The sequence below is a fragment of the Labrus mixtus genome, chromosome 2 (genome assembly GCF_963584025.1).
Source record: "Labrus mixtus chromosome 2, fLabMix1.1, whole genome shotgun sequence".
Taxonomy (NCBI): Eukaryota; Metazoa; Chordata; class Actinopteri; order Labriformes; family Labridae; genus Labrus; species Labrus mixtus.
The window spans coordinates 25,940,607-25,967,738 of record NC_083613.1 but is presented as its reverse complement, the minus strand read 5'-3'; the positions used below and the strand labels follow the sequence as shown (position 1 = coordinate 25,967,738).

General features: G+C 38.9%; 2 protein-coding genes across 2 annotated transcripts in view; one reads left to right on the top strand and one right to left on the bottom strand.

The window, feature by feature from the left end:
* Positions 1-7,334, bottom strand: part of glb1 (galactosidase, beta 1) — an 8,728-nt gene extending 1,394 nt beyond the window's left edge. Inside the window, exons 1-14 of the mRNA XM_061058768.1 lie at positions 7,073-7,334; positions 6,217-6,386; positions 5,246-5,396; positions 4,039-4,099; positions 3,854-3,948; positions 3,586-3,766; positions 2,909-2,967; positions 2,688-2,809; positions 1,853-1,893; positions 1,619-1,731; positions 1,452-1,526; positions 1,249-1,338; positions 1,046-1,159; positions 78-209 (exon numbers count right to left, since the gene is read on the bottom strand). Coding sequence (XP_060914751.1) covers positions 78-209; positions 1,046-1,159; positions 1,249-1,338; positions 1,452-1,526; positions 1,619-1,731; positions 1,853-1,893; positions 2,688-2,809; positions 2,909-2,967; positions 3,586-3,766; positions 3,854-3,948; positions 4,039-4,099; positions 5,246-5,396; positions 6,217-6,386; positions 7,073-7,120 — 1,452 coding nt within the window. The 5' untranslated portion in view covers positions 7,121-7,334. The remainder of the gene's footprint in view (positions 1-77; positions 210-1,045; positions 1,160-1,248; positions 1,339-1,451; positions 1,527-1,618; positions 1,732-1,852; positions 1,894-2,687; positions 2,810-2,908; positions 2,968-3,585; positions 3,767-3,853; positions 3,949-4,038; positions 4,100-5,245; positions 5,397-6,216; positions 6,387-7,072) is intronic.
* On the top strand, positions 7,296-27,132 carry LOC132954946 (polyunsaturated fatty acid lipoxygenase ALOX15B-like). Its single transcript, XM_061027501.1, has 16 exons — positions 7,296-7,310; positions 11,734-12,025; positions 12,134-12,342; positions 16,407-16,581; positions 16,701-16,782; positions 17,079-17,201; positions 17,314-17,417; positions 21,086-21,252; positions 21,415-21,558; positions 22,035-22,238; positions 22,392-22,478; positions 22,588-22,782; positions 23,676-23,787; positions 23,896-23,996; positions 25,924-26,094; positions 26,386-27,132. The coding sequence occupies exons 1-16, from the start codon at positions 7,296-7,298 to the stop codon at positions 26,563-26,565; spliced, it is 2,361 nt and encodes a 786-aa protein (XP_060883484.1). The 3' UTR covers positions 26,566-27,132.

Below are 27,132 nucleotides of genomic sequence, written 5' to 3'. Positions count from 1 at the left end.
ATCGGGTTAAGCCTCCTGATAGTTGTGTGTACACAGACACATTTTGTCCAAAGACAGTAACTTAAAAAAAGAATCACCTTAAAATCGTTTATGCTTTTTCCATAGTTGATTCTGCCCATATTCTCCACCAGTATGTCCACCTGACTGCCAGATTTCCCCGTTACATTTACAGATATGGCTCTGTTCCTTTCAAGAATCCCCGCAGACACCTTGAGGAGAAATCAGCACGGTTAATAAATGTTGGTACACTATTCATAGCAGAAAGAATTGGATTTTTGCAACAGTTACATTTTACACCAGGCCTCCATAAATGTCTCCCTCCTTTTCAGACAAGTGTGAAAACAATCCCCGAGTTACAGTGCCGCTGCCAAAACTACGACTTAAATATCATATATACCTTCAACATAGTTTAAACTTGAAATCACTTTTCCATTTTTCGTTAAATAAATGAAGTTATCAAACACCCTGTTCTGTCTTAACACAAGCACCTTTAAATGAAGTGTTGCCAATCTAAAAATAAAAAGTGAAATGATGCAGGCGTACTGTAAGAACAATGGTACAATATAAAGATCTGAGGTTTACAGCCTGAAGTTTAACTAACCAAATGATTAACAGCGATTACAGCTGTGTCACCTTTATTGAAAATGAGTTTATGACTTGTTAATTGACATGAAGGGTCCCTCCAATCACAACAACCCAGAGATGCAGAGTTTGGAGATATTATATGACTATGACATGGAAGTAAATGGTGGCTCGGTGGTAAAAAATTAAAGAAAAGGTTCTGAATGATTCACCTCTTGCATATCATTCAGTGTCCCATTAGTAATCTATAGTTAAGTATTTGGTTGGATCAGATAGTTGCTGTACACAAAGAGTGACTGAGATTACTTCTGACCAATTAATACGAAACATTTCATCTGTAGGGTCCATTTGGTTTTCATATTACGAAGTAAAGCTTGTAAACACACAGATGTTGGAAGAGGGACTGTCAAACTTGAGAAATGGGACCATGGGACAATGCACCTGAACGCAGCACAAGACTCACCCCGTCCACCGACACGTAAGCTCTGTCATGGACCCCGTTCAGAGGAGATGAAAGAGGAGTCGGTGTGTTGCAGTCAACAGGCAGGCGAGTCCTGTACAGCACGTAACCAAAGGCCTACAGGACAAACAAATACGTATGTATTCAAACAAATAAACAACTAAAAGTTCAACCTGGAAAATATTTTTTTTTTTACTGAATGTTACCTGACTCAGTTCAATGAAAGTTTGAGGATACATGCCTTTGACCGGGCCTGAGAAAGAAAGTATTTCTAAGGCGTCTGACACTGTCTGGAGCTGTGGGGACACAAAGATGTTTTTTATTCTTTATTTCTTTTAAGTCAGGTCTTGTAAAGGCTTCTATAACTTGAAATACTGGTTTACTGGTTACTGGTTTATATGACAAAAACCTGTTTCATCACAACAGTTCCATATGCAAACTTTGGAGTAGTTGGTGGTATTGGCCCCTCTGGTATCTTACGGTGCTGTAATGAAAAGATACATCAGATACATCAAAGTGTGCCCTTTGAAAGAAACATACCACCGGTTGTTGCACATGAACTATGATCCTTCATACCATTTTGATCACCTCTCGAATAGCAAAGTATTTCTCTGTGAGGTCTCCTGCTTCTGAGAGCGGGGCGTCATAGTCGTAGCTCGTGGGCTGTGGGGCGAAAGGTGTGTTGGCCCCTGAAGGACCAACAATCACAGGTTATTGTCTTGGCAAGAAAGGATTGAAAAGGAGAGTTGCTGTGAGTCACAAGAAAGGATTACATCATGGGATCAGACCTGTGTGTCAAAGTGCACTCACCATTCCAGTATCCAAAGTTTGTTCCTCCTATGAACATGTAACTGAAACATGGACGGAAATAAAACGTGATCAGATTTGAACGACTTTTCACGAGTTATTCTCTCTCCTCTAATATCTGTATATGCAGGTTTTACAGTTTGTACATTGTAACCAGGAATTCGTTTTACTAGAGATTCATGCATTATTATAAAACAGTGTATATATTTCCAGCATTACAGATTGAAACTTCCATTAAATGTTGAGTCTCTTCGACCACTTCTAAAGGCAGTGGTTAACATTTAAATCAAGTGGCCCCATCTTACCCCTCAAACAAATATATACAAAAAAAAAAACATTTCTGCAGTCATGTCTCACTAGAAGGCTGATTCTTGCAGAAATAAAAAAATCGATGTAAATGTCCCATACAGGATCCTAAGAGTAACCTTTTGTGGTGTTGGGATAGAGAGGGGAATACAGGGATTTCCACAAACATAAAGAGGAACAAACTAGTGAGAAATGGTCTGCAGCTCGGGGCAACCAGGGCTCCAGAGAAAAACACTGGCTGCAAAAAGCCCAAACTTGGACTCTAGCAAATTCTTTTGCCACTTTTTCATCATGTACACTGATGTTAATTATTGCATAATTCAGTGACACTGCATACTTAGTTGAATATATGAAGTAAATTATTGTAAAGGCTTCTTCCAGTTCTAGACCAAACAGTCTGTAAATAGCCCATTATACCGTATACTGATAAGTTGTGGGTTGTTTGAGAGATAGCATCTCCCTCTCATCACTTCCTCAAATCACCCTCTGTTCATATACTTCATCGTCGTGCCTACATCTGTCGCAGACTCACAGGTTGACGTTCGCTCCCATGGACAGGATCTCGTTAAGCGACTTAGCGACTCTGGTAGTTGACACCACAGAGTGACGTGACCCCCAGTGGTCCAGCCAGCCAGTGTAAAACTCTGAGTTCACCTGTGAAGACAACAGTAAACTGTACGAGCGTCAGCGAGGAGAAGCGGTGTGGTTTTTAACAATCAAGGGTTCGAACTGGATCGAGGGAAAAACACTTGCCAAAGGTCCACGAGGTTCAGCGTGTCTCTGTGCATCGAAGGCTGCAGTGACATTTCCACCTAACAGAGTCCAAATAGAAACACATCCTCAGACATACTGCTCAAGCGCAGCTTCCTCATGACTTGTGACTAAGCTACAATGTGGCATTAAGTCAGTGTGAAAAAAAAAACCAGGAAGCTGAAGACTCATGCAATGTAACTTCTATAATACACCTTTAAAACTCAACCTTTACGAACACAAGTTAAACCTTAGGAACATCTTATTTTTTTACCATTAACTAAAACCTATCTGTTCAGTGATCAGCTATGAAACAATACCATATGATACGGTACACTACAGTACAGTACGGTGAGTCACAACAGGAGAGGATAGGAAAATGTACGATACGATACAATACAATATGACATGGTACAATACGCCACAGTAGGATATGACAACAAAATACTACATAGTATAACACGTTAAGACGTGATACGATAGCCTCAGTTCATATCGCAGTACGATACCATACGCTAACATCTTGTGTTTAATCTTTTCCATTGATGTGACGTCTTTAATTTTACTGTGAAGCACTTAGTGGCAGGTTGTTGTGAAAGGAGTTCTTTAAATTAAGTCTATAAATGAAGTTGCTTGTGTGCAGTAAATTAAAGAATGTGGACTGGACACCGAACACCAACCTGGCCCAAAATCAACAGTGGCGTAGAGATCTTGTATCGAGCCACACTTGAGGAAGCCGACCCCGGCCCCATCTGTGGTGAAGAGCACCACGTCGTCACCCAGGTGAGACCGGAACAGCTTGGTCAGGTGTCGCATGTAGTTGTAGTCACAAGCAAAATAACTGCCGTATTCATTCTCCACCTAAAAAGCAAAGAAAAAAAAAAACGAACGTGGAGGATGAATACTGTAAAAAAAACAAAAATAAATAAGACATGCAGAAATGAGCACCTGAACAGTGATAATAGGACCTCCATTCTGGTAGAGATAGGGCTTTATCATTGGCAGCAACTTCCCCATCCATGCGTCTACTGCTGTGATGTAATCTAATGGACACAAATCATAGTGTGGTACATTACGCAGCAAGCAAACGTGATCATATGTCATAATTCTATCTGTTTTTATGAGACTCTCACCTGGATCTGAAGACCTCAGCACAATGTCTTTCTTGTTAAGAAGCCAGGCAGGGAGCCCACCCTGTTCAACAGAATAAAGACAAACATCATTCACACTACAGTAATTGGCATACCGTTAATAAAAGAATCACATGTAGTTTAAGCTTCACTAAACTTTAAAAAATGGTGCTCCAAAGTCCTTGTTTTTTTTTCAGATTAAAGAGCATTTCTACAGTACACTTAAAAATGTGGCTTGAAAAAGAACAATGATTATACAGTATACATCCAAATCACTTTCTTCAGATCAATGCACTCCTCCTCTGTCCTATCATATGCTCACTGCACTGCAAACATATTTTACAAGGGTATTGCTATATTCACAACTCTGTCAGCCCAACTTAAACCAGGGAACGTATTTAATTCTGTGAATACAAACATATCCATCCATCCATTCATTTTCTTCCACTTATCGGCCCAGACTTCCCTCTCCCTAGCAACATTTTCCAGCTCCTCCTGGGAGATTCTGAGGCGATATATAATCCCCCCAGCGAGCTGTGGGTCTACCCAGAAAACCTCCAACGAGAGGGGTCCCGGAGGCATCTTAATCAGATGCCCGAACCACCTCAACCTACTCCTTTCAATGCGAAGGAGAAGCGGCTCTACTCTGAGAAAAAACACATCCCTACACTTTGAAACCTGTCACCATGTGCCTCCACGGTTCTGGATGACGGAGATAACTACATTAATGTAACTTTTAGCTCACATAAGTCCTAGTTTACTTAAGAGTTACCTGGTGACTATACTGTAGGTTTAGTGTTAGTGGACAAAAAAAACATGATTTGTTTTAACGTGTCATCCCCCTGTGCGAGGGCTGAAGTACTGAGATATTTCAGTTCAGTTAAAGTAGCAACATCATGACATAAAAGAACTTCATAACTGGTTTAAGCTGTAAATTCATTAATACACTACAGATTAGGTAGAAGAGTATTATTAGATAATACTGTCTGGTTTGGCATAATTATGACTAGGAATATCATCACAAATGTTGTAATCATTGTGTATAATATTGCTTATCAAAGAAGCTATGAAATATCGCTTTCAGTTTCTGAATTGTTCTTTCAGGAAAAGTCAAACATAGACAACATTAGTTATTCGTTCAATGTTTCCTTCTTATTTCTGAGCACCATTAAGAACTTAAAATGTATTTCTTATCTGACAAACAGCCCACCATGTCCCATTCTCCGCATATGTATGGTCCAGGCCGAAGGATGACCAGGAGACCAATGTCCTGGGCCAGCTGAAGGAAGTACTCCACGTCCTGGTCTCCACTGAAACTGTAGCGGCCCGGAGACTCCTCGTGGTAGTTCCAGGGGATGTATCTTCAAGGTGAAGGTAACATCAGTTTAAAAACCCACACCCAAGGTTTTTACATACGTCTTATAGCTAAGGTATACATGAAACTAGGAATATGAAAAACAAAAAGGAAGGCAACAGTACTAAGAGATGGGATAGTGTATCATCACAGAGTACAAGCTGTAATCAGTTTCAATATTTAAATCCTGTAGGTCTACGATGTCTGTGGCCTATGTAAAGTAGTGATTCGTAGATGTCTTTATAAAGTGAATCAGTACAGCTACTTTCATTCTGTCCACTGTGATTCATTCTGTCCTCAGCATTTGTTCATAATTATGTTAGATGTGAAGATCTATCCAATCCTGGATATACTCCATAACTCTAGTCAAACAAAAAAAAAAAAACACAACATTTCAGCTTTTTCATTCCTCAAACCTGGAGCTTTAACAGCAGTACACCTTCATACTTCTTATTTGACCAGCTCTCCAAATTCCAAAGATAAAGAGTTTACAAGACAAACAGAAATGATTTACTTTTAAGAAGCCGTGGCCAGAGAATTACGTTAGAGGTTAATCCTATTTGAAAGTTTATTTCTGTGTACCAGTCGTTTTGGCAGTAGAGTAAGATCTAGTTGAGCAGAAGGTCTTTATCCCGGTCGCATGCAAACGTTTAGAGACCCAAACATGCATGTCACAGGTAATAACTTCTCGAACATACAGTCACTTTAAAGTTCTTCCGACATTAGTTCTTGCATTAAATGGAGCTGAAACATCCCAACAACTGCCTGTGACTGAAAGACCACATCAATGGAATGGGTAAAGAGAGCGAGACACGAGGTAAACATACGTCTGGACGGCGTTCAGTCCTGCCATGTACATCTTCAGCAGTCGATCCTTCCAGTACACTCTGGGGATCCTGTTGTAGTGGATGCTTCCTGATATGTAACGAAACACTTCTCCATCTTTCCTGAAGCAGTCGTTCTCGTAGTCCACGCTGAACGTACCAGGTTCTCCGAGCTGCAATACAACAGGAAATGACAGATCTGGTACTTTACCGATCAACATTTGTAGACAGCTGAGTCGGCTTGTGTTGTGTGGTTAAAGTTTCATGCTTTACGGCTCAAGACTGGCATCGCATCTCAGCTGACTTTGGACCAGCTGCTAACCTTTGCTGTCCCTGAAAGGTTGGAAAAAAAACTTCCCTACAAAAACTGTACAGTCTGCCTACCAACACAAACCATTCCAACCTATTTAAAAAAGTTTTTTTAAATGCCTGATGTGTATTTTAGACTAGGCTACTATTTCATAAAGACTACACACATACACACACATACAAGACATTATATTAAAGAGAGTTTAAAGACTGGATGAAACCTATCATGATTATGTTTAATTAAACTTGTAAAAACGTAAATAATGACAGTGATTGAACCCACTTGTGTTTAATCAGCTCATTATATCAACATGAAAATGATGGATGCAAATGTCCCTTAAGCACTATTCATACAAATATTCACACAAATATTCACATCGCTCATGTAGATGTCAGTCTGTGGAATTAAAGTCCTCACGTCATTTAGTCCCATGTTTGAGGCGGCAGGGCTTTAAATCACAGGAATAATCATCTTTGATTTTTTTTTTTAATCATATAAACAATACTAAAAGGCACAACTATTCCAATAGAAGTAGTCTGAGGTACTTACTGAATATGCAAACAGCAGCAGAGTGACTCCAAATCTGAGCAGAGACATGATCCGCACTCTCCGTAATATTTACGTCCTATGGTGCTCTCACAAAGCCAGTCCTCCGGTTTGAGGTTTGAGGTGCAGGTTTACATTAACGTGGCTCTTCATGCAGTGTTTACTTACACATAGTTAGCTACGTGCGTCGCTTACTTCCCTGAATGCACTGTGACATTTTGAATGAATGTGGACTCGTGAGGTACGGAAGTAAAATCATGTGATACTGCATCGTTGTGGTGTAATAGCGCCCCTTCATCAGTAGGTGGCAGCATTGTGCCTCTTTTTTTAAAAACGTAATTTGAGTTCCAAGATCTTTCAGAGTTTATATTTGACGACAGGGTGGATAATAAACTGATGAACTCACTCAATAACAAAATTAATTTAAACATCTGATCTAAATAGCCAACTGAATGGGAAGATGGATCAAAGACAGACATGTATTTGAATCCCTATCAAAATTAATTTGACATGTTCTGATCAGAGTATTGTATATTATTTTTGAACTTTGTATGTTTTTTATGACTTTTTATTGCCTGTATGTAGCCTAGATGAAAAGAGCCTATGTGCTGGTTGACAAATAACATTAAAAAGCCAACACTAACCCAACCCTTACCGAATAATGTTTTAGAGACTGATACAGCTGCAGGGACTTCTCCTCTGTACATTCTCCAAAGCGTGTCATAAATGATTACACAATTCCTGCCAGAAGAGACTCCTGCTGTACTGTTTCTTGAATGTATGCTAGCAGTGGTTGCAGTTTTTACATCCTTAACCAAAGAAGAATAATTTATTCCATTGAGTCTGGGTCTCTGGCCTTGAACTCCAGGCAGGCAGATGTTTTCTAGTCTTTGGTTAGTTCATTCTTCTTTATCCAGGTGCTCATTATTTGGTTATTATCCAGCCTCTTTGATTTATGTGTTGTTGCCAAAAACATTTTCTGTAGGCCTACCTCTCGTTTTCTAAAGAATCGACATGATACTCATCAGTACAATCCTAATCCTCCAAACTCAGCCAGGAAATCTTTGATGGACCATATCACATATTTTGTCAGCATCTTAAAGCCTGTACAGCTTCTGGTGCTAACCAAGCTTAATAATAAAATGTTTTTTATTGCCCAAGTTACTGTACTGTAACCCACCAAGTTAAAGAAAAAATGTTTCACTGTAATTTCAATAATGATCATAAAAGCAGGATTACTTCATCTTTAAATACAGTATATTCAGATATTTGACTTGAAATTTGTTTTTTTCTTAACAAGCCTGGCGAAAACCATTGAGTTATTTTCTGTACTGGCGGGAAATACAGTTACGCTTTCGTCGTAGCTGTAGCTTGTCTGCATATGGGCAGGGCGTAGTTACCAGGGCTCCTCCCGCTGAACAGTCTCTGGCTGAATCTCCATTTCCTACTTATACATATATATCTATATATATTATTATTGTCTTGTATGGATGTCTTGTTGAACGAAGCAAGGCCTCCAAAGGACAAATTAAAGGTCCAGGATTTCCAAATGGACTCAAATTTTCATGTCAGTTTTCCACTTTGCGGAAGTCCATTTTGAATGAACCTGGGCCCAGTGAGGGTAGTGATGTTTCAGAAAAACTAAAAACTAAAAATCCCACTGTTGCATCCACCAAAGTGCTCTGTGGATGGAAAGTATAGTTATATAGTTTCCTCTCTGCATGGTAGAGTCAGTCAATGAACCGCGTTAAGAGGTCATATAAGCCACGCTGATAGAACCGAATTCCCACTTAAATGAGCCAGACTTGTCAACAGAAAGCCAGGCTTCTCCTTAATTCTGCATCGAGAATACCCCATGAGAACTGTGTATTTAAACTCTGATGTTTATTGAACTCTGCCTTGTGTGATTCTGCATTTTTGGGTCTGTTTTTCTCTGCCACAGTTTCCTTGTTGGTATCAGAGTCAGGTACAGTCCCCAAGGCAGGTGCAGTTGTAGGAAGCACTTTCTGCAAGGAGGAAATCTCAAATGTTGACATTCTTTAAATCAAACACAGACTGGAGATAGAGTAACATTTGATTGTGCCTGAAAACATTAAATGTATTTAGATTTTTTTATATACATTTATTTTAAAGTTTATTAAATAGCACATGTGAGCAACAACACAAATGAAAAGGCTTCACACAAGACATCAAAAGCTTCAAGGCAAAGGGCAGAAAAACCCATCAAGAGGTCATTTAAGAAAATAAAAACCAAACATAAAATCAAAGAGAAGAAAATCAGCTAAAACAGAAGCAAAAATGGGTTAGGGTTAAAAAAAATAAAAAAAAATAAAAAAAGAGTAGAAGTTACAGTGCAGAATTATAAAGTAAAAAAACGACATATTAGAATACATTTATTAAAATTGTTCAATGAAAGGCAGCTGTAAACAGGTGATTCTTCAACCTTGATTTAAAAGAGCTGAGTTTTTCTGCGGACCTGCAGTTTTCTGGAAGTTTGTTTTAGATATACGGAGCACACGTTCACATTCTTTTCAGTGTTGTGCACAAAAAAACCTTCCCTGTTCTGTTTATGAGACAGGTATTATTGCTGTGTAAATTAGATTGGCATGCCAACAGAACCTTCACTATGCACTTTATCTCTACAGAAAATTCTTTCACTTTGAACTTCCTGAACGAGGAGTAATGGCTTACCATTGACTATAAAAATATTTCTGTAAAACATACTTCCCTGTTTGCGTAATTTTCACATTGTCTTTCATTTTCTTTTTAAAAGGGTAATTCCCCAAAGTCCCTTTCTTTGCCACCATTTCCTTGTTGGCATCAGTCAGGTACAGTCCCCGAGGCAGGATGCAGTTGTAGGAAGCACTCTCTGCAATGAGGAAATCTCAAATGTTGACATTCTTTAAATCAAACACAGGCTGGAGATAGAGTAACATCAGATTGTGTTCAAAAACAAAAAATGTTTTTAAATATTTTTTTCCGTCTCTGATTAACTTTCTCTATGTAGATTAACCTCAGCAGAACTACTCAAAATGAAAGCATTCTAGTACTGCAACCAACCAGGAAATGTTAATGGACTTATATAGTCATTCAACTACTCGAGGTGCTTGTCAGCAGTCACCATTTACAAACAGATTTGAACATTAATTTAGTGCTATACAAGGCTATTTATATTGTGAGTAGGTTGTCAAAAATCAAAAAACATCCCAGGAGCAATTTAATGGATTCAGAAAATCACTCAAAAAAACCCACTAGAGATGATCAGAGGCTGTTTTCGAAACCGCATACTACATACTACTAAATCAGTATGCAGTATATACTGTATACTGCATACTGAGTTCAACAGTAGTATGTAGTATGACAGCCAGTCGTCGGTTATTTTGCAGTATGCTTGGCACGGTTAAACTGATTTTACTCAGCTGTGAATAATTTGTAGTAATAGAGCAAGCAAAGCACCCTGTAATTGCAGCTGCTTGTCCAGCTGTGACACATACACTGTACAGTCTACAAAGCAGGAAAATACGAGGTGGTAAGACATATAAATATATGAACATGTCATATTTGTTATTGGTTCATAATGTGGCAAGATAATCAGTCACCGCCACCGACGAGTTCAAACAGCTGCGCTCCGGCATTTTGATCTCTGACCTGGCACTTTGCATTGTGGGAAACAGTACGCGAGGTAGACTGGTCCGATGCATACTGTACATTTTTCCCCCTGGTATTTTTGGCATACTGCGGATCTCGCAGTTGTTCGCATACTGCATACTGCATACTGCATTTTGGTCAAATCAGTATGTACTAGTAGTATAGTATGCGGTTTTCGAAAACAGCCATTGTCTGATATAAGTAAGGTTTATTCCTCGATTACAGGAGAAAACACCCAACAAGCCTGATAATCTGTATTCAGCTCAGTTCTCTCACTCAGACTCCCTGCCTATATACTGTAGGGTTTGAAGACAAAGAATCAAAGAAACCACATCTTGTTAAGCTTTTCTTGGTTTACAGCGTGTTTTAAACATTAGCGTTATTTAACTGTTGCATAATGTATTCATTGGTCTTACACACAAACATAAACATCAGTGAGGGCTTAGTGCTGCCCCATGATGAAATTGTCAAGTGTGCGACGCCTCTGATGTATCAACAGCAAATTACGCATTTTCCGTGGGTTTGGATATCTGCAGACTTACCCAGAGTTCATTGCACACCAATTGATGTGATAATATGTGATAGTTTTGTTTTTCAGTGTTTAGCGTTTCTTTATGTTCTAGTGTATTTTGTTCATTCTTGAGTTCTGTGTGTTTTTAGTGTTTCATGATTTAGTTTGTAGTTGTCCTCAGTGTTTCTTGTATTCGTGTGATTGCCCTGATTGTCCTCACCTGTCTCTTGTTAGTCTCACCTGTGTTTGATTACCCCTGTGTCTATTTAGTCTCTGTGTTTCTTCCTTTCATGTCAGTTCATTGTATGTTGTATGTCAGTTTACTCGTGGCTCCTTGTTTCCTTGTGATTGGATTTCTGAAGTGAGTTTTTGTTTAATTCAATAATTTTTGGTTCTGCACTTGGGTCCACACTCCCTTGTTTTCCAACCGTTTGTGACAGAATGAACTGACCAACAATGGACCCAGCAGATTTTTGTTTTGAGTCTTCTGAGTCGCCCTGGACAGGGACTCGTCTGGCCGTTTTTCCTGGCACCCGAGGAGGGAGGAGAATGGTTCAACGGGGCTCACAGATGTCCAGAGTCCATATCCTCAAGCTCACTTGTGTCCTTTCTTTTGGACCTTGCCTTGGAGCCGGGCAACTCCACTGAGCCAAGGCCCCAGCTCAAGTCTCAGACCAGGCCTCAGCCCAAGCTTCGGCCCAGGTCTCAACACAGGACTCAAACCAGGCCCCAGCTCAAGCCTCAGCCTCCCTGTGTTCCGGCGAAGCGCCGTCTGCCTCCTGTTCCCGCAGAGCGCCGTCTGACACCAGTTCCGGCGGGGAGTTGTCAACTCCCTGTTCCAGCAGAGCGCTGTCTGCCCTCTGTTCCTGTTCCAGCAGAGCGCTGTCTGCCACCAATTACGGCAGAGCGCTGTCTGCCTCCCGTTCCGGCCGAGCGCCGTCTGACTCCCGTGTCTCCGTGGGAGGCCCTGCCAACTCCTGTTTCCTCGTTGGAGGTCCTGCTGACTCCTGCGCCCTCGTCGGAGGCCCTGCTGACTCCTGCGCCCCCGTCGGCGGCCCTGCTGACTCCTGCGCCCCCGTCGGAGGCCCTGCTGACTCCTGCGCCCCCGTCGGAGGCCCTGCTGACTCCTGCGCCCCCGTCAGAGGCCCTGCTGACTCTGTCCACCCCTGTGTTTCTGTGGGAGGCCTGGCCTCTCTCTGGTCCTGTGTGTTCATCTGGTTTAGTTTGTAGTTGTCCTCAGTGTTTCCTGTATTCCTGCCTCTGTGTTTCCCAGTGTGATTGGCCTCACCTGTTTCTTGTTAGTCTCACCTGTGTTTGATTACCCCTGTGTCTATTTAGTCTGTGTTTCTTCCCTTCCGTGTCAGTTCATTGTCTGTCGTTCGTTGGTATGTCAGTTTTTGCTCGTGTGCCTCTGTGGCTCCCTGTTTGTGAGCCCTGTGTTTCTTTTGTTGAACTTTTGAAGTAAGTTTTTGTTAAAATAAATAGTTTAGTTAATTCTGCACTTGGGTCCACCTCTACTCGTTTTCCAACTGGCCCGCGACGTTGTCCATTAAAGCAGTTTCCAATGGCTAAAGATAAGCATTGAAGTGATGGGGCTTTTTTGTGGCTTCTTACAGCACGTTTACACTGTTATCAAAGAAAAACAAATTCATACTGGGTGTGGGTTTTTTCTTGTTTCCAAGCAACAGTATCATGATGTGTATTCCATTACTACTTTTATTTTTTTTATACTATCTCATGCACTCACTCACTGCAGACCTTAAGTCTGCAAGGGTTCAGTGCTCTGGCTTTGCAGAGATGGGGATTGTATACTAAACGTATATGGTTCACCACATTAAATGAGTTTAACACAATATTTGTCATTCTCACATCAAATGAAACTCACCTTACCCCACTGAACTCATCTAAAAATCATTCACACATTTACACCACAGGCTATGTCTTCAGGTATTTAGGCCTCAGTATCCTCACTATTTCTCCCCAGGATATTTAGGAAACAGGAACTGGGAACCAAACCATCAACCTTGCAGTAGGATGTGTCTGTTAGGCCCATGTGTTATTATTGGTGGATTTCTAGGCAATACGATGTTGTGTTTTGGAAATTGGGCCCTGGCTATATACATAGGCATACATATGTGCAGTCTGCATTTGTGTGGTGATGTACGTTGATGTATCATGCATGAATGAGTGTTGATGTTCAGCACCACGGTCAGCGTACGAGCACTCTGCATATAAAGTAACGGCCAAAACATTCGGCCTGGTACCACTGTGTGCGTGTGTTTGGGGCAACTAAATCTTGCATTCAAGTCATTTATAATTTTTTTTTCTTAGGTGTTTAGGCTATGCAAAGCCATAACATCGACCCTGGCAAAACTTGCCATGGTCGATGTTAAGCAAAAAGCATTTGTGTGTCATGATTTACTCTTGTTTAATCTGTTAATTCTTTATTTGTCATTTCCTGCTTTATTTTGTAATTTCCTATATCATTGTGTTCCTGCATTACCTGTCTGTTTTTTCCTGTGTTTAGGATTTTCATGTTTCCTGTTCAATTTTGTAGTTTTTGCCCAGAGTGTTTCTTGTCTAGTTTTAGTTTCTCCCTTAGTGTGGTCCCTTGCTTTTTGTATTTCCTTCGTCGCATTCATCTGTGTCATGTTTGTCATACCTGTGTCTGATTACCCTGTCTATTTAATCTCTGAGTTCCTTCTGTTCTGTGTCAGTTCATATCTCTACCTGCCTGTGTTCCTGGCTCATCTTTGTTTTCTCAGCATGTGGCTAGCAGTGGTGTGTTTGTCCATTTTGTGGATTTGGGGACTTTGGTTGGACTATAGAAAAAGTAAGCTTTTGTGTTTTTTGCTTTTTTGTTTAGATACATATTTTAGTTTTTGTCTGCACTTAGGTTCTCCTCTTTGCTTTATTACTATCCTGACATTGGGCATGCAATAGAGTTTTGTACCTTGTGTATTAATTACTTAACATGATTATTATTACACTTTATTGTATAGCTATGACGTTTGTCTTCTCCTGTTTAAATAGATATACAATTGAACCATTAATTTCACCATAAAATGCATTGCTCACATTTTTCTCAATTAAACTGGATTATTTCCAGTGAAACAAATACAACAAATGTTCTACCCACGTTTGTTTTCACATAACTGAAATATGCAGTGTGGCCAGTTACTGACAGAGACTTTTTGTAGAATTCAATTCAGATTACCTGCTTCAACTCGATGCTCACTGTTACTTCCCACAAAAGAAAGTTGATCTCAATAAAACATAATTTAGCCCTTGTAGTTTCCCATGGAAGAAGAAACAACTTGCAGAGGGCGTTTAATCTTCAATAGCAGATCTCTGTAAGATCTGTTCTGTGTCTCTGAATATATGCAGGTTGTTTTTAAAACATGTAAAGGTGAGGTTGTGAGGTGAAAGTTTGCAAGCAGACCAAGCAGGAGCAGCAGCATGAATTCACCTTAGGTAAAGACGTTTAGGTCTTCTGTAGTAAAACAGGCTGGGGATAAGTGCCATTGCTCTTTATTTCAATCTTAATGAAGAGAGAAGCTTTCTTTATCTGCTGCACTCTCATGCTGACTGAACGCTATTCTGTCCATACTAAGATGATGAGTGAGGAGTGATGGGCCCCGGGCTGATTTTATCCCTGGTTATATTTTTAAACGTATAATGTCCAAATAATATTCACAGACTTCAATAACAGAATATTTCTTTTGAAGTCATAGGTAAAATTGTTTTCCTGCTAACCAAAAATCGCTCTTTATTCCAACTGTGCGTGGCTATCAGCACCGTGGTTTTGAACCAGATGCTTTTTGCAATGAGGCTGACAGGCATAGAAGGGTCAAACTATTCCCAAATGAGTTCATAATGGATCATGTAACTAGAAAACAACACTAGCACACAGAGAGGCAGTTTTACTCTGCAGTGCAGTTAGGGAGGCCACCGTCTTTTTGAGTCATTTGTACAGGTTTAGTGGGCGCAAAGGCCACGCAAATACTTTAGTGAATAAGGCCCTCACTTATGTTTATTTGTGAAGGAAGTGCGACTCATAGCGACATGCTGCATCTGAATGTTAAACTTGAATGGGTAGTTTGACTGTTGATTGATTGATTGATTGATTGATTGATTGATTAACCATTTAGTCTACACTCATTATTTAAATGGAAGGTTCTTTATTATCTTGAGTTTTTAAATATAATGTTTTTTTGGATGAATAGTCCAGATCTGCACTGCATGTAAAGTGTCATAAGCTAACTTCTTTTTGATATAGGGCAATTTGAAAAAATAATAAATTGATTGATTGTTTGAAGGATGAAAGTGCCTGCATTGAGACATTTATTTCCATTATTTCACAATAGTTTTTTGTTTTGTATTTCGTGTTCATACATATTTAACATTTCATCACCTGAGTTGACTATTACTTAAGACTTGACCAACCAATGTTTTCAATTGGCAACAATTGGATTGATACAGATAGATGAAGAAGACAAACTCAATAACAGGTCTTACGAGTATGTTCACGTTTTTTATTTTTTTTATTTTTTTTTTTTTACAGTAAAAATGACTAGTAATGAAAACAAATTATTCTCTTCCTTCTCAGGGATTCTTCCTTCCTTGAGGGAGAAAAAGTTTAATTATCAAGTGACTGTCTACACTGGCAATCTCATCAATGCCTACACTTTAAACAATATCTACATCAGGCTGGTGGGGACAGATGGGGAGAGCCATCACACTTGGCTCCTAGACTTCAGAGGGCCTTTAGCCTTCAGAAATGGAGCAGTGTAAAATGTTCTTCTTTATGTTGAAGTGTGTAACGTGCTTCTGCAACTTTGCCTTTGTGAAGATACATTAAATACAACTATAGTGCTGTTGTTGTAAATTCTCACTAAAGCTGACACAGAATTTTATCAATGTAATTCTTCAGGCAATGCTCACAAATGTGACCAAAACAACAATAACTCCTAACAATGAGTCAATTAAAAATTACATCTTTTGTGCAAACTTTCGTGTTGTCAATCTTATATTTTCAGTATTTGTATGCCAATTACGGGTATGTTGCAGCTACGTTTTTGGTATTCAAAAACATTTAATCTAACCTCATGTACGGATCTTGTCAAACCATTTCTGTCATTACTCAAGGTGTCTACTTTTACCCTGTCCTGTAAAAAGTCCATTGGAAAGCTGCTCTTGATAGAGCTGGACAAACATCCGTTCTTTTTAACCCGTCAAGACGCCTGGTTTCCTAACAAGGTGGAAGTGAAATCCCCTGAAGGACAAACTTTCAACTTTCCTATCTACCGCTGGATCACTGACAGTGAGGTGCACTTTTACAAAGAGGGAAAAGGTTTGTACTGTTCACTTACCACTGACAACATTTGAATAAAAGATTGTAAAGTGTGAATTCATGCCATCTTACTGGTTATATAAAATAATTGTACACCTTATTGTGTTTTTTTCTCTAAGCTCTTTTGGGCTATGAAGACACCCATCTTCTTAGCAAGTACAGTCGGGAAAAGGAGCTGAGGAAGCGAAAGGAAGACTATCAGTGAGCACTGAGAGCATTTAAGTTGTGTTTCCTCAAAACAAACATTGATGTAAAGTAGTTAAACCTTTTAATGTAGGCCTACTTCATTTCATAGCCATAAATAACCTTGTGGAATTGTGAGACCTGTCAGGTTGTATCTGAATCTATTATATATATTAATAAAACACATCAATTAATGAAGAAACTGTATACACTGTATGTCAAGTATAGCATGTTTGCTCTAAATGAAAACTCCAGAAACAAGATTATCTCAACTTGTAAATGTTTCTAAATCTGATCTTCTCTGTTTGTCCCAGATGGCATGTGTATAAACAGGGAATCCCCCATTGCATGAAGGCAGAAAACACTGAGTCTCTGCCTTTGGAGGTCCATTTCTCCTTCACCAAGAAAACAGAGTTTCTCTTCACGGCAGCTCAAGGGTGAAGTCCATAAATTCTAACAGCTATCTATTTATATTTAAAACTAAGTACCTACCGCCCTACCTATTTAGTGACACTATTAAAGATATGTCTTTTTGCATATATTTTCTAGGTTGATTGGACAGAAACTTAATGGTCAGGCTGACTGCACAGACAAGTGGACCAACATGGATAGTATCTCCCGGGCATTCCGCTGCAATATCACTGACATATCAGGTATTGCTCTACTATCAAGCTTGCAATTCATACAGGTCCCCAATGAGCCGCCCACCTTTAGTAGAGAAAAGATGGCCTGCCAGTTATAACCCAATTGATGCTTGAACACCAACTCTGATCAGGGTTCACACTGATCCCCCCCCCCCACACCCTTTACAGGGAGACTACAGCTAGGGATATAAACAACTAATAAGTAAAAAAAGCTTTGTCTTACCCAAGGAGAGTGCTTCCTCAAACATTCTTGCAGCCGCTGTAATGGCTACAATGTTATCCTTTGGGACAATTGCAGTCAAAAAGTTAAGTCTACAAAAAGTGCTTTTTTCTTCTTCACTTATAGGTTCATATTGTTAATCAATTATATAATAATATATAATATAAATATAATAATATACTATATATAAAAAAAATTAATAAAAGAACCCATTACAATTAAACAGGAAGACAAACTGCTGCTCAATGAGGAGTTTTACTCTGAAATCTTGTAGGTAGGAGACTTGTTGAAGAAAAAGTTAATCTGCAGAGCAGAGTTTGCTGTTATGGACTACGGAAAGCATAGCTTGATTTTCCCCTCCTCAAGTCACTCGCCGGTCCTGTCGCCACGAAGGGTTTTTGCCCCCTCATATTCAGCTTCCAAAAAAAATGGATGGACTCTGCCATCAGTGTGTGAATGGGTAGATGTGACCTGCAATGTAAAAGTGCTTTGAGTTGTCAGAAGACTGGAAAAGTGGGTAACACTTTACTTTACAGGTCCGCAAATTTCGGCGTAATTAGGTGATAATTAGACAAACCTTTTTTTTTCATTTCATGGAAATTACCTCTGAATTTCACAACAATTTAGTGAAAATTAGCTCGTAGCTTCTTTGAAATAATGCTCAAATGTAATTGTAAGCAAGTCATAATTGGTAAGTAACTGTTTTTTCCAATTTCTTTGAAATTGCCCCCAAATTTCATGGTAAGTAGGTGACAATTAGCAAATAATTTATTTGAAATTAAATCACAATTCACCACAAAATGTATGGAGAATTCTCCCAACATCACCAAGTAATTATATTCTGTTATTTCCAGAGAAGCAGGTGATAAATAGCTGCTAATTTCTTGAATACATTTCGAGTAAAGTCATATGAAGTTAAGTCCATGGTTTCCTGTAATTATAATTACCTTGGAAATGTTAACTAAATAAATGTATTAAATTTCCCAATAAGCAGTTAATAATGACCTACTTATTCATTTTATATAATTATACCAATTTTTTTAGTACCAAGTTTGTTGATTTGCATAATTGAGATCACATGCAAAGTTTAGATGAATGCTATACCTTTGTAATTAGGCCTATATACTTTTACATGGACATGATAGCATAGAGGGCTTCAGTTGTGACATTCACCATGAGTGGGGCTCTAAATTGGCCTTACCTGATTGTGATAGGCAATGCGTGTATAGGCCCATTGCAAAACAGAATCTGGCCAGGCACAGTTGACAGCCTTATTGTCAAATGATGGCATAGTTGACTTACCTTATATGCAACTTCTGCCTTATAGGCGAGTAACTGAATTATTAGTTTTACTTCTCATGATCATGCCAGTTTCATTTCCTACTAATTTCTTCACAACAGATCACTAAAGTAAAGTGAGTTGTTGTACCTTGTTTCTGTCTTACTTCTGTAGGTCAGTAGATTTAAGTACTTTAACCCGTTACATTCTCACAATTTCTGTATAATTTCAGATAAGTAAAACTTTGTATCAAATTTAGTAAATGTAATGTTTTTATTTAAAGCCATCATAACGTGCTTATTACAAATACAGCTTCATAATCAATAATCAAGTTACAAATCTCCCATTTCAAAAGTCTCATTCATTGCTTGCTTATCAAGGACGGATAATGTCCTCTCCACTCAAGTTAAACGTGCCTTTATATTTTTAGACACTCTAATAACAAATGCATTTGAAAAACTGTCAAAACAGAGAAATACTGTTTTTACAAAGTTTTTAAAAATGAAAACATAGCATTAATGTTAATACTTTCATACTTTTAAATAACGCTGCACTAAATCTGTGGTTCATTTTAAGAGCTGTGTGAAAATGTAACCCTTATTTAACCAGGTTGTCCCATTAAGATCTATTATCTCTTTTCCAAGGGAGTCCTAGCCATGACAGCAGTATAAAAACGTTACAGACAACACCATTGTAACAACAAGGAAACAGAAAAAAAAAGACATTAAAAGTGTGTCCAATGATGAGCGAGGGCTCTAGAGTTTGTAACATATTTCAAGGCAACACAATATCGATCATATGCAAACAATGTGAAGATACATTCATGTACAACATATCCCCATTATATAGTATCTTTAAAAACAGGACCTGAGAAACAGGACTTGTTCCTGAAATAAACCCTAACTTTAGCCTCAACTTTTTAAGTACGTTACCAACATGGATTGACCAATAATGAATGTACCCATATCTTTGATATGCTCTCTAACAATCTGATGATGTTGCTTCCATGTTTTACATATCCATACACATGTGGTACCAACTGCCTTGATCTTCTCCTCACCAGCTTCATAAATTTTCTCTCACTTTCAACAAACCAAGAATCCAGGACCTCCTCTGCGATGTAGCACCAAACTAGACTCTTGCAAACTGGAATGACAGAAATAAAACAAAACAGTAAAGGAGGGAAACTCTTCTTCACATACACAATCACTTTCACATTTTAATTTATACATGAGATGCTGTGGCTTATTTAAGCATCTGTTGTTGGTTAAACAGTAATGTTTGTTATTGTTTACATCTTGTGGAATTTGTGTTATAATTGTGTTTAGTTGCAATGAATTGATTTCTGTATACTGAATGCCTGCTTTCTTTGAAAACATGATGCTACAAATGCTTGTACCTGGCTATGTTTTGGATATGCGCACATTTGGTCCATCTTGTTTGATAATTAACCACTATAGGGCTACGATCAGAGCAGAGTAATCAATTTAGTTCAAGCTCTATACTTGCAGAGTGAAAGCAGTAGTACAAACGGTATAGCATAATGGTGCATATGTAACAGGCCCCGTATGGAGGACTGTTGCAAGATTAGATTTTTCCTGTGAATAACAGAGAAACAATGAGACAAGCAATGGGTAGTGTGTTTCCTTTCCTCACTTCTGCCAGTATTTATTTGTATACATATGTTTATGTGTTTCAGTTTCACTTAAACTATATTTTCATATTCATTTATTTCTTCAAATACAACATTTTATCCACATTTCAAAACAATATAGACAGAAATATATAAACCTATAGGCTACTTGTCTTATTACATCCAAAACTACAAAATAAACATTTATGTGTGTTAATATTCTTTTACAAATATCAAATAAGTTTGGTCTGAGATAAAGCACAAATAAACAAATGCTCTGCATAAATTAAGCAAAAACAAGTTGGAAATTAAAGTGCAACAACTCACTTTACTTTAGCGGTCTGCTGTGCTCTGCTATCCAAAATTTGCGGACCTGTAAAGTGTTGCCGAAAAGCGTATACAAGCTCAGGATACATTACCATTATGTTTGTGAATCTGAATTCTATGAAACACATTGATTGTTACTTTTCTATATCGCCAGCAGTCCTCTCTTGATTTAAAAAGACAGTCTAACACTGTATCAAATATCCCCCTTCCTTTTCCAGACTATGTCCAGAAACATTGGAAGGAGGATGATTTTTTCGCCTACCAGTTTCTAAATGGAGTCAACCCCATGCTGATCCGACGCTGTACAGCCATACCCAAGAACTTTCCAGTCACTGAAAGCATGGTCTTCATCCATGGTCTACATACCCTGGAAAAGGAATTAAAGGTGATTGTGATGCCTTTTATGGGTCTTAGTATTAAAAAGATACAGTTCCCTGATGACATGATAATTATGGACCTGTAAGTCACACTTATATTTCCAATCAATATTTGTACTTCACAATGATTAAGTAAAAAAAATTCTTATTCTCACTAAAATTTCAAACAGAATGGCAACATATACCTGTGTGACTACAAGCTTTTGGATGGAGTGGAAGCAAACACCATCAACGGGAAGAAGCAGTACTTGATGGCTCCCCTCGTCCTGCTCCACAAAAGACCAGATGACAAGCTGATGCCAATCGCTATACAGGTGAGAGTGATTGAAGAGCTGTAAAGCAGTAGACTCCTTGCACTCCTTGACCTTTGAAATTAATCAACCAGTTTGAGTAATTCAAGTCATGGCCGCTTGATGGATGTTTCTGGCTGCAGAAGGAGTCACTTCAGCTAATTCAGCCATTGAACATATTTTCGCATTTGTGTCGCTGGTGTTGGTTGGTGCTTTTGCTATTTAGTTGTGCTAAATTCAAGCATGACTTTATTGCTTTCTAGCACTAATTAGCAACTATACTGCTGTCTCCATACTTCACTTTCTTAACGGAATCTTTTTCTCTTATGCATTGTTTTTTTGTTTTTTTGTGGCAGCATGTGCATGCCAAGTCAGGATGGTAAAACTTACAGTAAACAGCCAAACATACAGACTTCAGATGGTTGTTCATTATGTTTAACCAGTTATTGGATTGAATGACTGGAATTACTTACTGTACATCTCACTTTCTTCTCCTGTAGCTGAAGCAGACTTCTGGAGAGGACAATCCCATCTTTTATCCTTCAGACACCGAGTACGACTGGTTGATGGCCAAGATTTTTGTGAGAAGTGCAGATTTCAACCTCCATGAACTTAGTATTCACCTGCTCCGCACGCATCTGCTGGCTGAAGTTTTTGCTGTATCTCTGCTACGCAATGTGCCCATGGTGCATCCACTGTACAAGGTGATCCTTTATTGATCCCCAGTGGAGAAATTCAAGACCATGTTCAAGTTTTCAGTCCATATTTATACATCAGACAAGCCTCAGAATTTCTGATCTTGTTTCCAAGTAATAGTTTTACTGAGTCAGTGTAACATTATTTAATCTTTCCCTCAGCTGCTCATCCCTCACACTCGCTACAGCCTGCATATCAACCACATGGCTCGAAATCAGCTCATTTCTGATGATGGTGTTTTCACAAAGGTACTGTAGGAAAAGACCAACACGTTTAACAGCCTTAACCATGTTTTTATATCAATAACATGTACAGTATCTATATTAAACAGTATTCCTCATGTAGACTGGTCTCTAGTTCGCAGCTTGTGGCGGAGAGGGTATGTTCACAATCCTGAAGAGCTCAATGGCCTCAATGACCTACAGCTCCCTCTGCATACAAGACGACATCGCTGAGCGTGGGATGGACGCCATGCCCAATTACTTCTACATGGATGATGGACTCAAGCTTTGGGAAATCATCCAAACATATTTGATTTCCGTTTTGCATTTTGTTTGTCATTTGACCCTCTTAAAAAAAATTAAATTAGCCAAGAGTTCATACCTAAATAGAAATTTCGACCGAGAAATGCAAAGGGCAATGTGGAGGTTTGCAAATGTCAGATAATAGTGCAAGAAGAGCAACCTGATGGCTAAATGCCATTTAGCATATGAATTGCACTGGGGGTCAAATGAGACCTGGACCCATTTAGTCTTCCTCACAGGGCCCTGAAACAACAGCCTGGGGAGAAAAGCTCCAACTCATTTTGAAGATCATTTGCTGGACAATCAAGTATAGCCTTAACCCTCCTCAAGTCTTTGCTGTACCTTTTTAAGGCAGCATCAACTTGGGATTCAAAACAGAATTTGTTATCAAGAAAGACACCAAGAAAATAAAAGAAAGACACCCAGATATTTAATGCTCTACACATTCTCAATCTTATATTGGGCTTGCAGTGGGCTAGGTGGAGACTTTCTAAAACCAATGATCGTGTCTATTAGAAGGTCTCCATTGACCCCACTGCCAGCCTTTATTAAAGCTGCTGATAGTATATAAATATCTGGGTGAGGATGTTATAGAAGTGTTATAGGTCGAAAAGTATATACAATTTAAATAAGGGGTCATGGACATCATGGTTTTGACATCATGGTTTGAACTGGTTTAAAAAAGAACAGAGCCAGGATCCCTATGAAACTGAGTTTGTTTCTAGTTAAACAAACTGAGTTTACCTTTCTATGATCTTTATCATCCATTTCTCAATATCGGTTTTTGTCTGCTAGCTTATTGGAAATTCATCCCAACATTTAATCTTGAAACATGCAGTCACAGCTGCCAGCTTAAAATATAAATTTCATTTCAAAGTATTCTTGATGAAACTTCCCCATGTTTCTTAAAGGTTTGTGAAGGGAATCCTCGACTGCTACTACAAGAGCGATGATGACATCAAGAACGACTCTGAACTGCAGAAGTGGATTTCAGACATTTTTGTAGAGGGATTCCTTTCAAACGCAAACACAGGTGTGCTTTCATAAAAACTCTTATCTTTATCTTCATAATAAGTACATGACTTTAATTAACTTGTATAGACATCTTTATATCATGCAGTTTTTTCTCCCCGATTCACAGGAATTCCCCAGGACTTTTCCACCGTGACTGCGTTGGTCAAGTTTGTCACCATGGTGATCTTTACCTGCTCGGTACAGCACTCAGCTGTGAATTCTGGACAGGTGAATTAGGATTGGACAAAACCAGACTCATGATGAACAGCCATCTACAGAAACTGTGCTGGGCTTGAAAGATGGGCTAGAGGGAGATGGGATAAGATGCAGGAAGAAGGATAGGGACAAACAGAGGGGTGGGGACCTGGTCCGTACCTGCGCCAGCCCTAAATATAAGCTCTATCAAAAAAGGAAAGTTTTAAGCCTACTCTTGAAATTATAGAGTGTCTACCTTTTGGACCCTGACTAGTAGATGATTCGAAAGGAGAGGGGCCTGATAACTGAAGGCTCTACATCCCATAGTACATTTTGGGACTGTAGGTACCACGAGCAGGCCTGCATTCTGGGACCGTAATATTCTCGAAGGGTAGTACGGCACTATAAGCTGTTAAGATGAGATGGTGCCTGGCCATTAAGAGCTTTGTAAGTGAGAAAGAATTTAAATTCAATTCTAGATTTTATAGGGAGCCAGTGCAGAGAAGACAATACTGGAGTAATGTGGTCCCTTTTCCTAGTTCTAGTCAGTACACAAGCTGCAGCGTTCTGGACTAGTTGAAGAGTCTTTAGAGACTTACTAGGGCAGCCTGCCATGGTTGTGTAGGAGGTTCATTAGACAGAGTGTAAAACTGAATGTCCCCTCACAGGATTAATAAAGTATACATTATTATTATTATAATTAAAGACTTCCTTAAACAGCTTGGTTGGGATGGGTCTAAAAGACAGGTTGACGGTTTTGACGCAAAAAATTATTGAACATCAGATTTTGGAACTGTTTCTGTGCTATCAAAAAGATGAATCTTGTATATTAAAAAAAGCTCATGAAATCATTACATTGATTAGAATTTGCATTTTTCTCTGACTCCGTTCTTCAAAACCCAACCTCCTATCTCCCCCACTTAGAAGCAAGCACCGAACCTGGGGGGACAGAGCCTTCTCCATAGCTGCCCCCTCCCTCTGGAACTCACTCCCTACACACATTCAACACTGCACCGACCCTCCTACTTTCAAATCACTTATCAAATCTCACCTCTTTAAACAAGCTTTTGATGTATGATTGTGATGTAGTTTCTCTTTTCTGTAGTTTACCTTTATTGTTGTTATCTTTATGATTTGTACAATTCTACAATTCACTTACCAGACGCTTTTATCCAAAGCGACGTACATCAGAGAGTAAATACAACACAAGCAAGGATCTAGAAAAAAGGGAACAATGTCAGTAAGAGCAAACGATCAGCTTTGAGTCCGATTGGACACACAGGTGCTGACAGGAAGTGACCAGAGGCAAAGCACAACATTGACGGCAGTTCTTGAGAGCTCTAATCAGTATAGAAACCATCTTATAAGTCATCGTTATCAAACAAAAAACATTGTCACAACCATCATCATAATCAATAATATCGAGACCATCATCATTAAGTTAGTAGGTATTCATGAAAGAGCTGGGTCTTTAGCTTTTTCTTAAAGGTGCAGAGGGACTCTGCAGATGATTTGTGTGTAATGTTGAAATGTCTGTTAGTCTGTCCTTACTGTGCTGTTCTTTCTGTTCTTAACTATTGTACAGTGTCTTTGAGTTTTTTAAAAGTGCTCCAGGTCCATTGTTTTAAACCAGTCCTTCACTATTTTAAACAATTGATGTTGTGTTTTCCTTCCCTTCCATATAGACACTTTAACTAAACGTTGGAGCATAAAAACGTACGACAATGCAGGAGATAAATGTGGAAAAAACACCTTTGTTGACTGCTTGGGTTCATACTGAATTATTTCATAAAGTCAAGGGCAGACTGTCGAAAAGCCTGGCATGGAGCTGCTCTTAGAACTAAAAACATACAAATTACATTTTGCTACCTGACTTAGACATTTTATTTATTAGCATGTTCATAGTGCTTTGCTTCAAAAAGTAATAATCAGGAACCTTTCAATCATTCATTCATTGCAGTTTGACTATGTTGCCTGGATGCCTAACGCTCCCAGCTCCCTGCAACTTCCTCCACCAACCACCAAGGGGACAACAAGTGAGGCCACCATGCTGGAGACGTTCCCTGATGTCAATGTGACAGTTCAGGGGATGGCAACCATACATCTTCTCAGCAATCAGTCCATTGACTTTGTAAGTGTCAAAGACCTCTTGAAAAGTTTACATGAATCAAACGTATACCTGAGATGTTTCAAGTAGGTTCATATTTCATTTAAGAAAAATTATATTGATGCCCTGGCAGTTCAACAGACTGCAATAGAAGGAAACAAATTGAAGTAGAAGAAAATCAGGAAACATTATCTAATGAAAAAATAAAATCTGACAACTTCTTGCAACTATACTATATATATATCACCTCATCTATATGTTTCTTGTTTAAAATGAAATGGGAGCATCTTTTTAATGTATCATTTGCGTCATCAGGTTCCTCTTGGCAAATATCCGGACGAGCACTTCTTTGAAAAGATTCCCTGCAAGCTGATTAAGGAGTTTCAAGGAGACCTTGAAAAACTAAGTGAAGTCATCACAATCAGAAACAAAAATCTGAATGTCCCATACACATATATGAACCCAACTGTGGTGGAAAATAGTGTGGCTATTTAAATATTGGAGTGCCTCCTTAGCAAATCCAGCTTCATCTTATCTGAAGTGGAAAAAAGGAGAGCCTTTAGTGGAAAGACACCATTGTATAGCCTATGATAATTTATAGTTATAGTACTTATGTGCAGCTTTCATTGAAAATGTGGGTTTGAGAGCTTCTTTGTTTGTCAATGATTAAACAGGCCTTCTAATCAAAATATTACTTGGGAAAAAAATGATTTTACTTTAACACTTAAGAAGTACTCTGTGCCTTATGGCATACTGTTCAAATTACTTGTGCATTATTTTAGGGACATATTTTAGATTCAAAGAGTGGGGTTAAATCAAGGAAAAGGTGGTTTTGGGTAATCTTAAAACTGTAAAACTGTACTGTACTATGTCTGTCTATATTTTCATTGGGACAATTCAAGGGGGCCCAGGTCACTGTCCTGAAGACTGCCTACTTTCTTTCCCACCACATTTGGCTAGGTTCCTACCAAAACAGACAGCTGTTGATCTGAGTCATGGGGGATCTTGAAGTAGTGAAAAAGTTAAACAGCAAAGGCAAGATCATACAGCAGTACTTGGTCC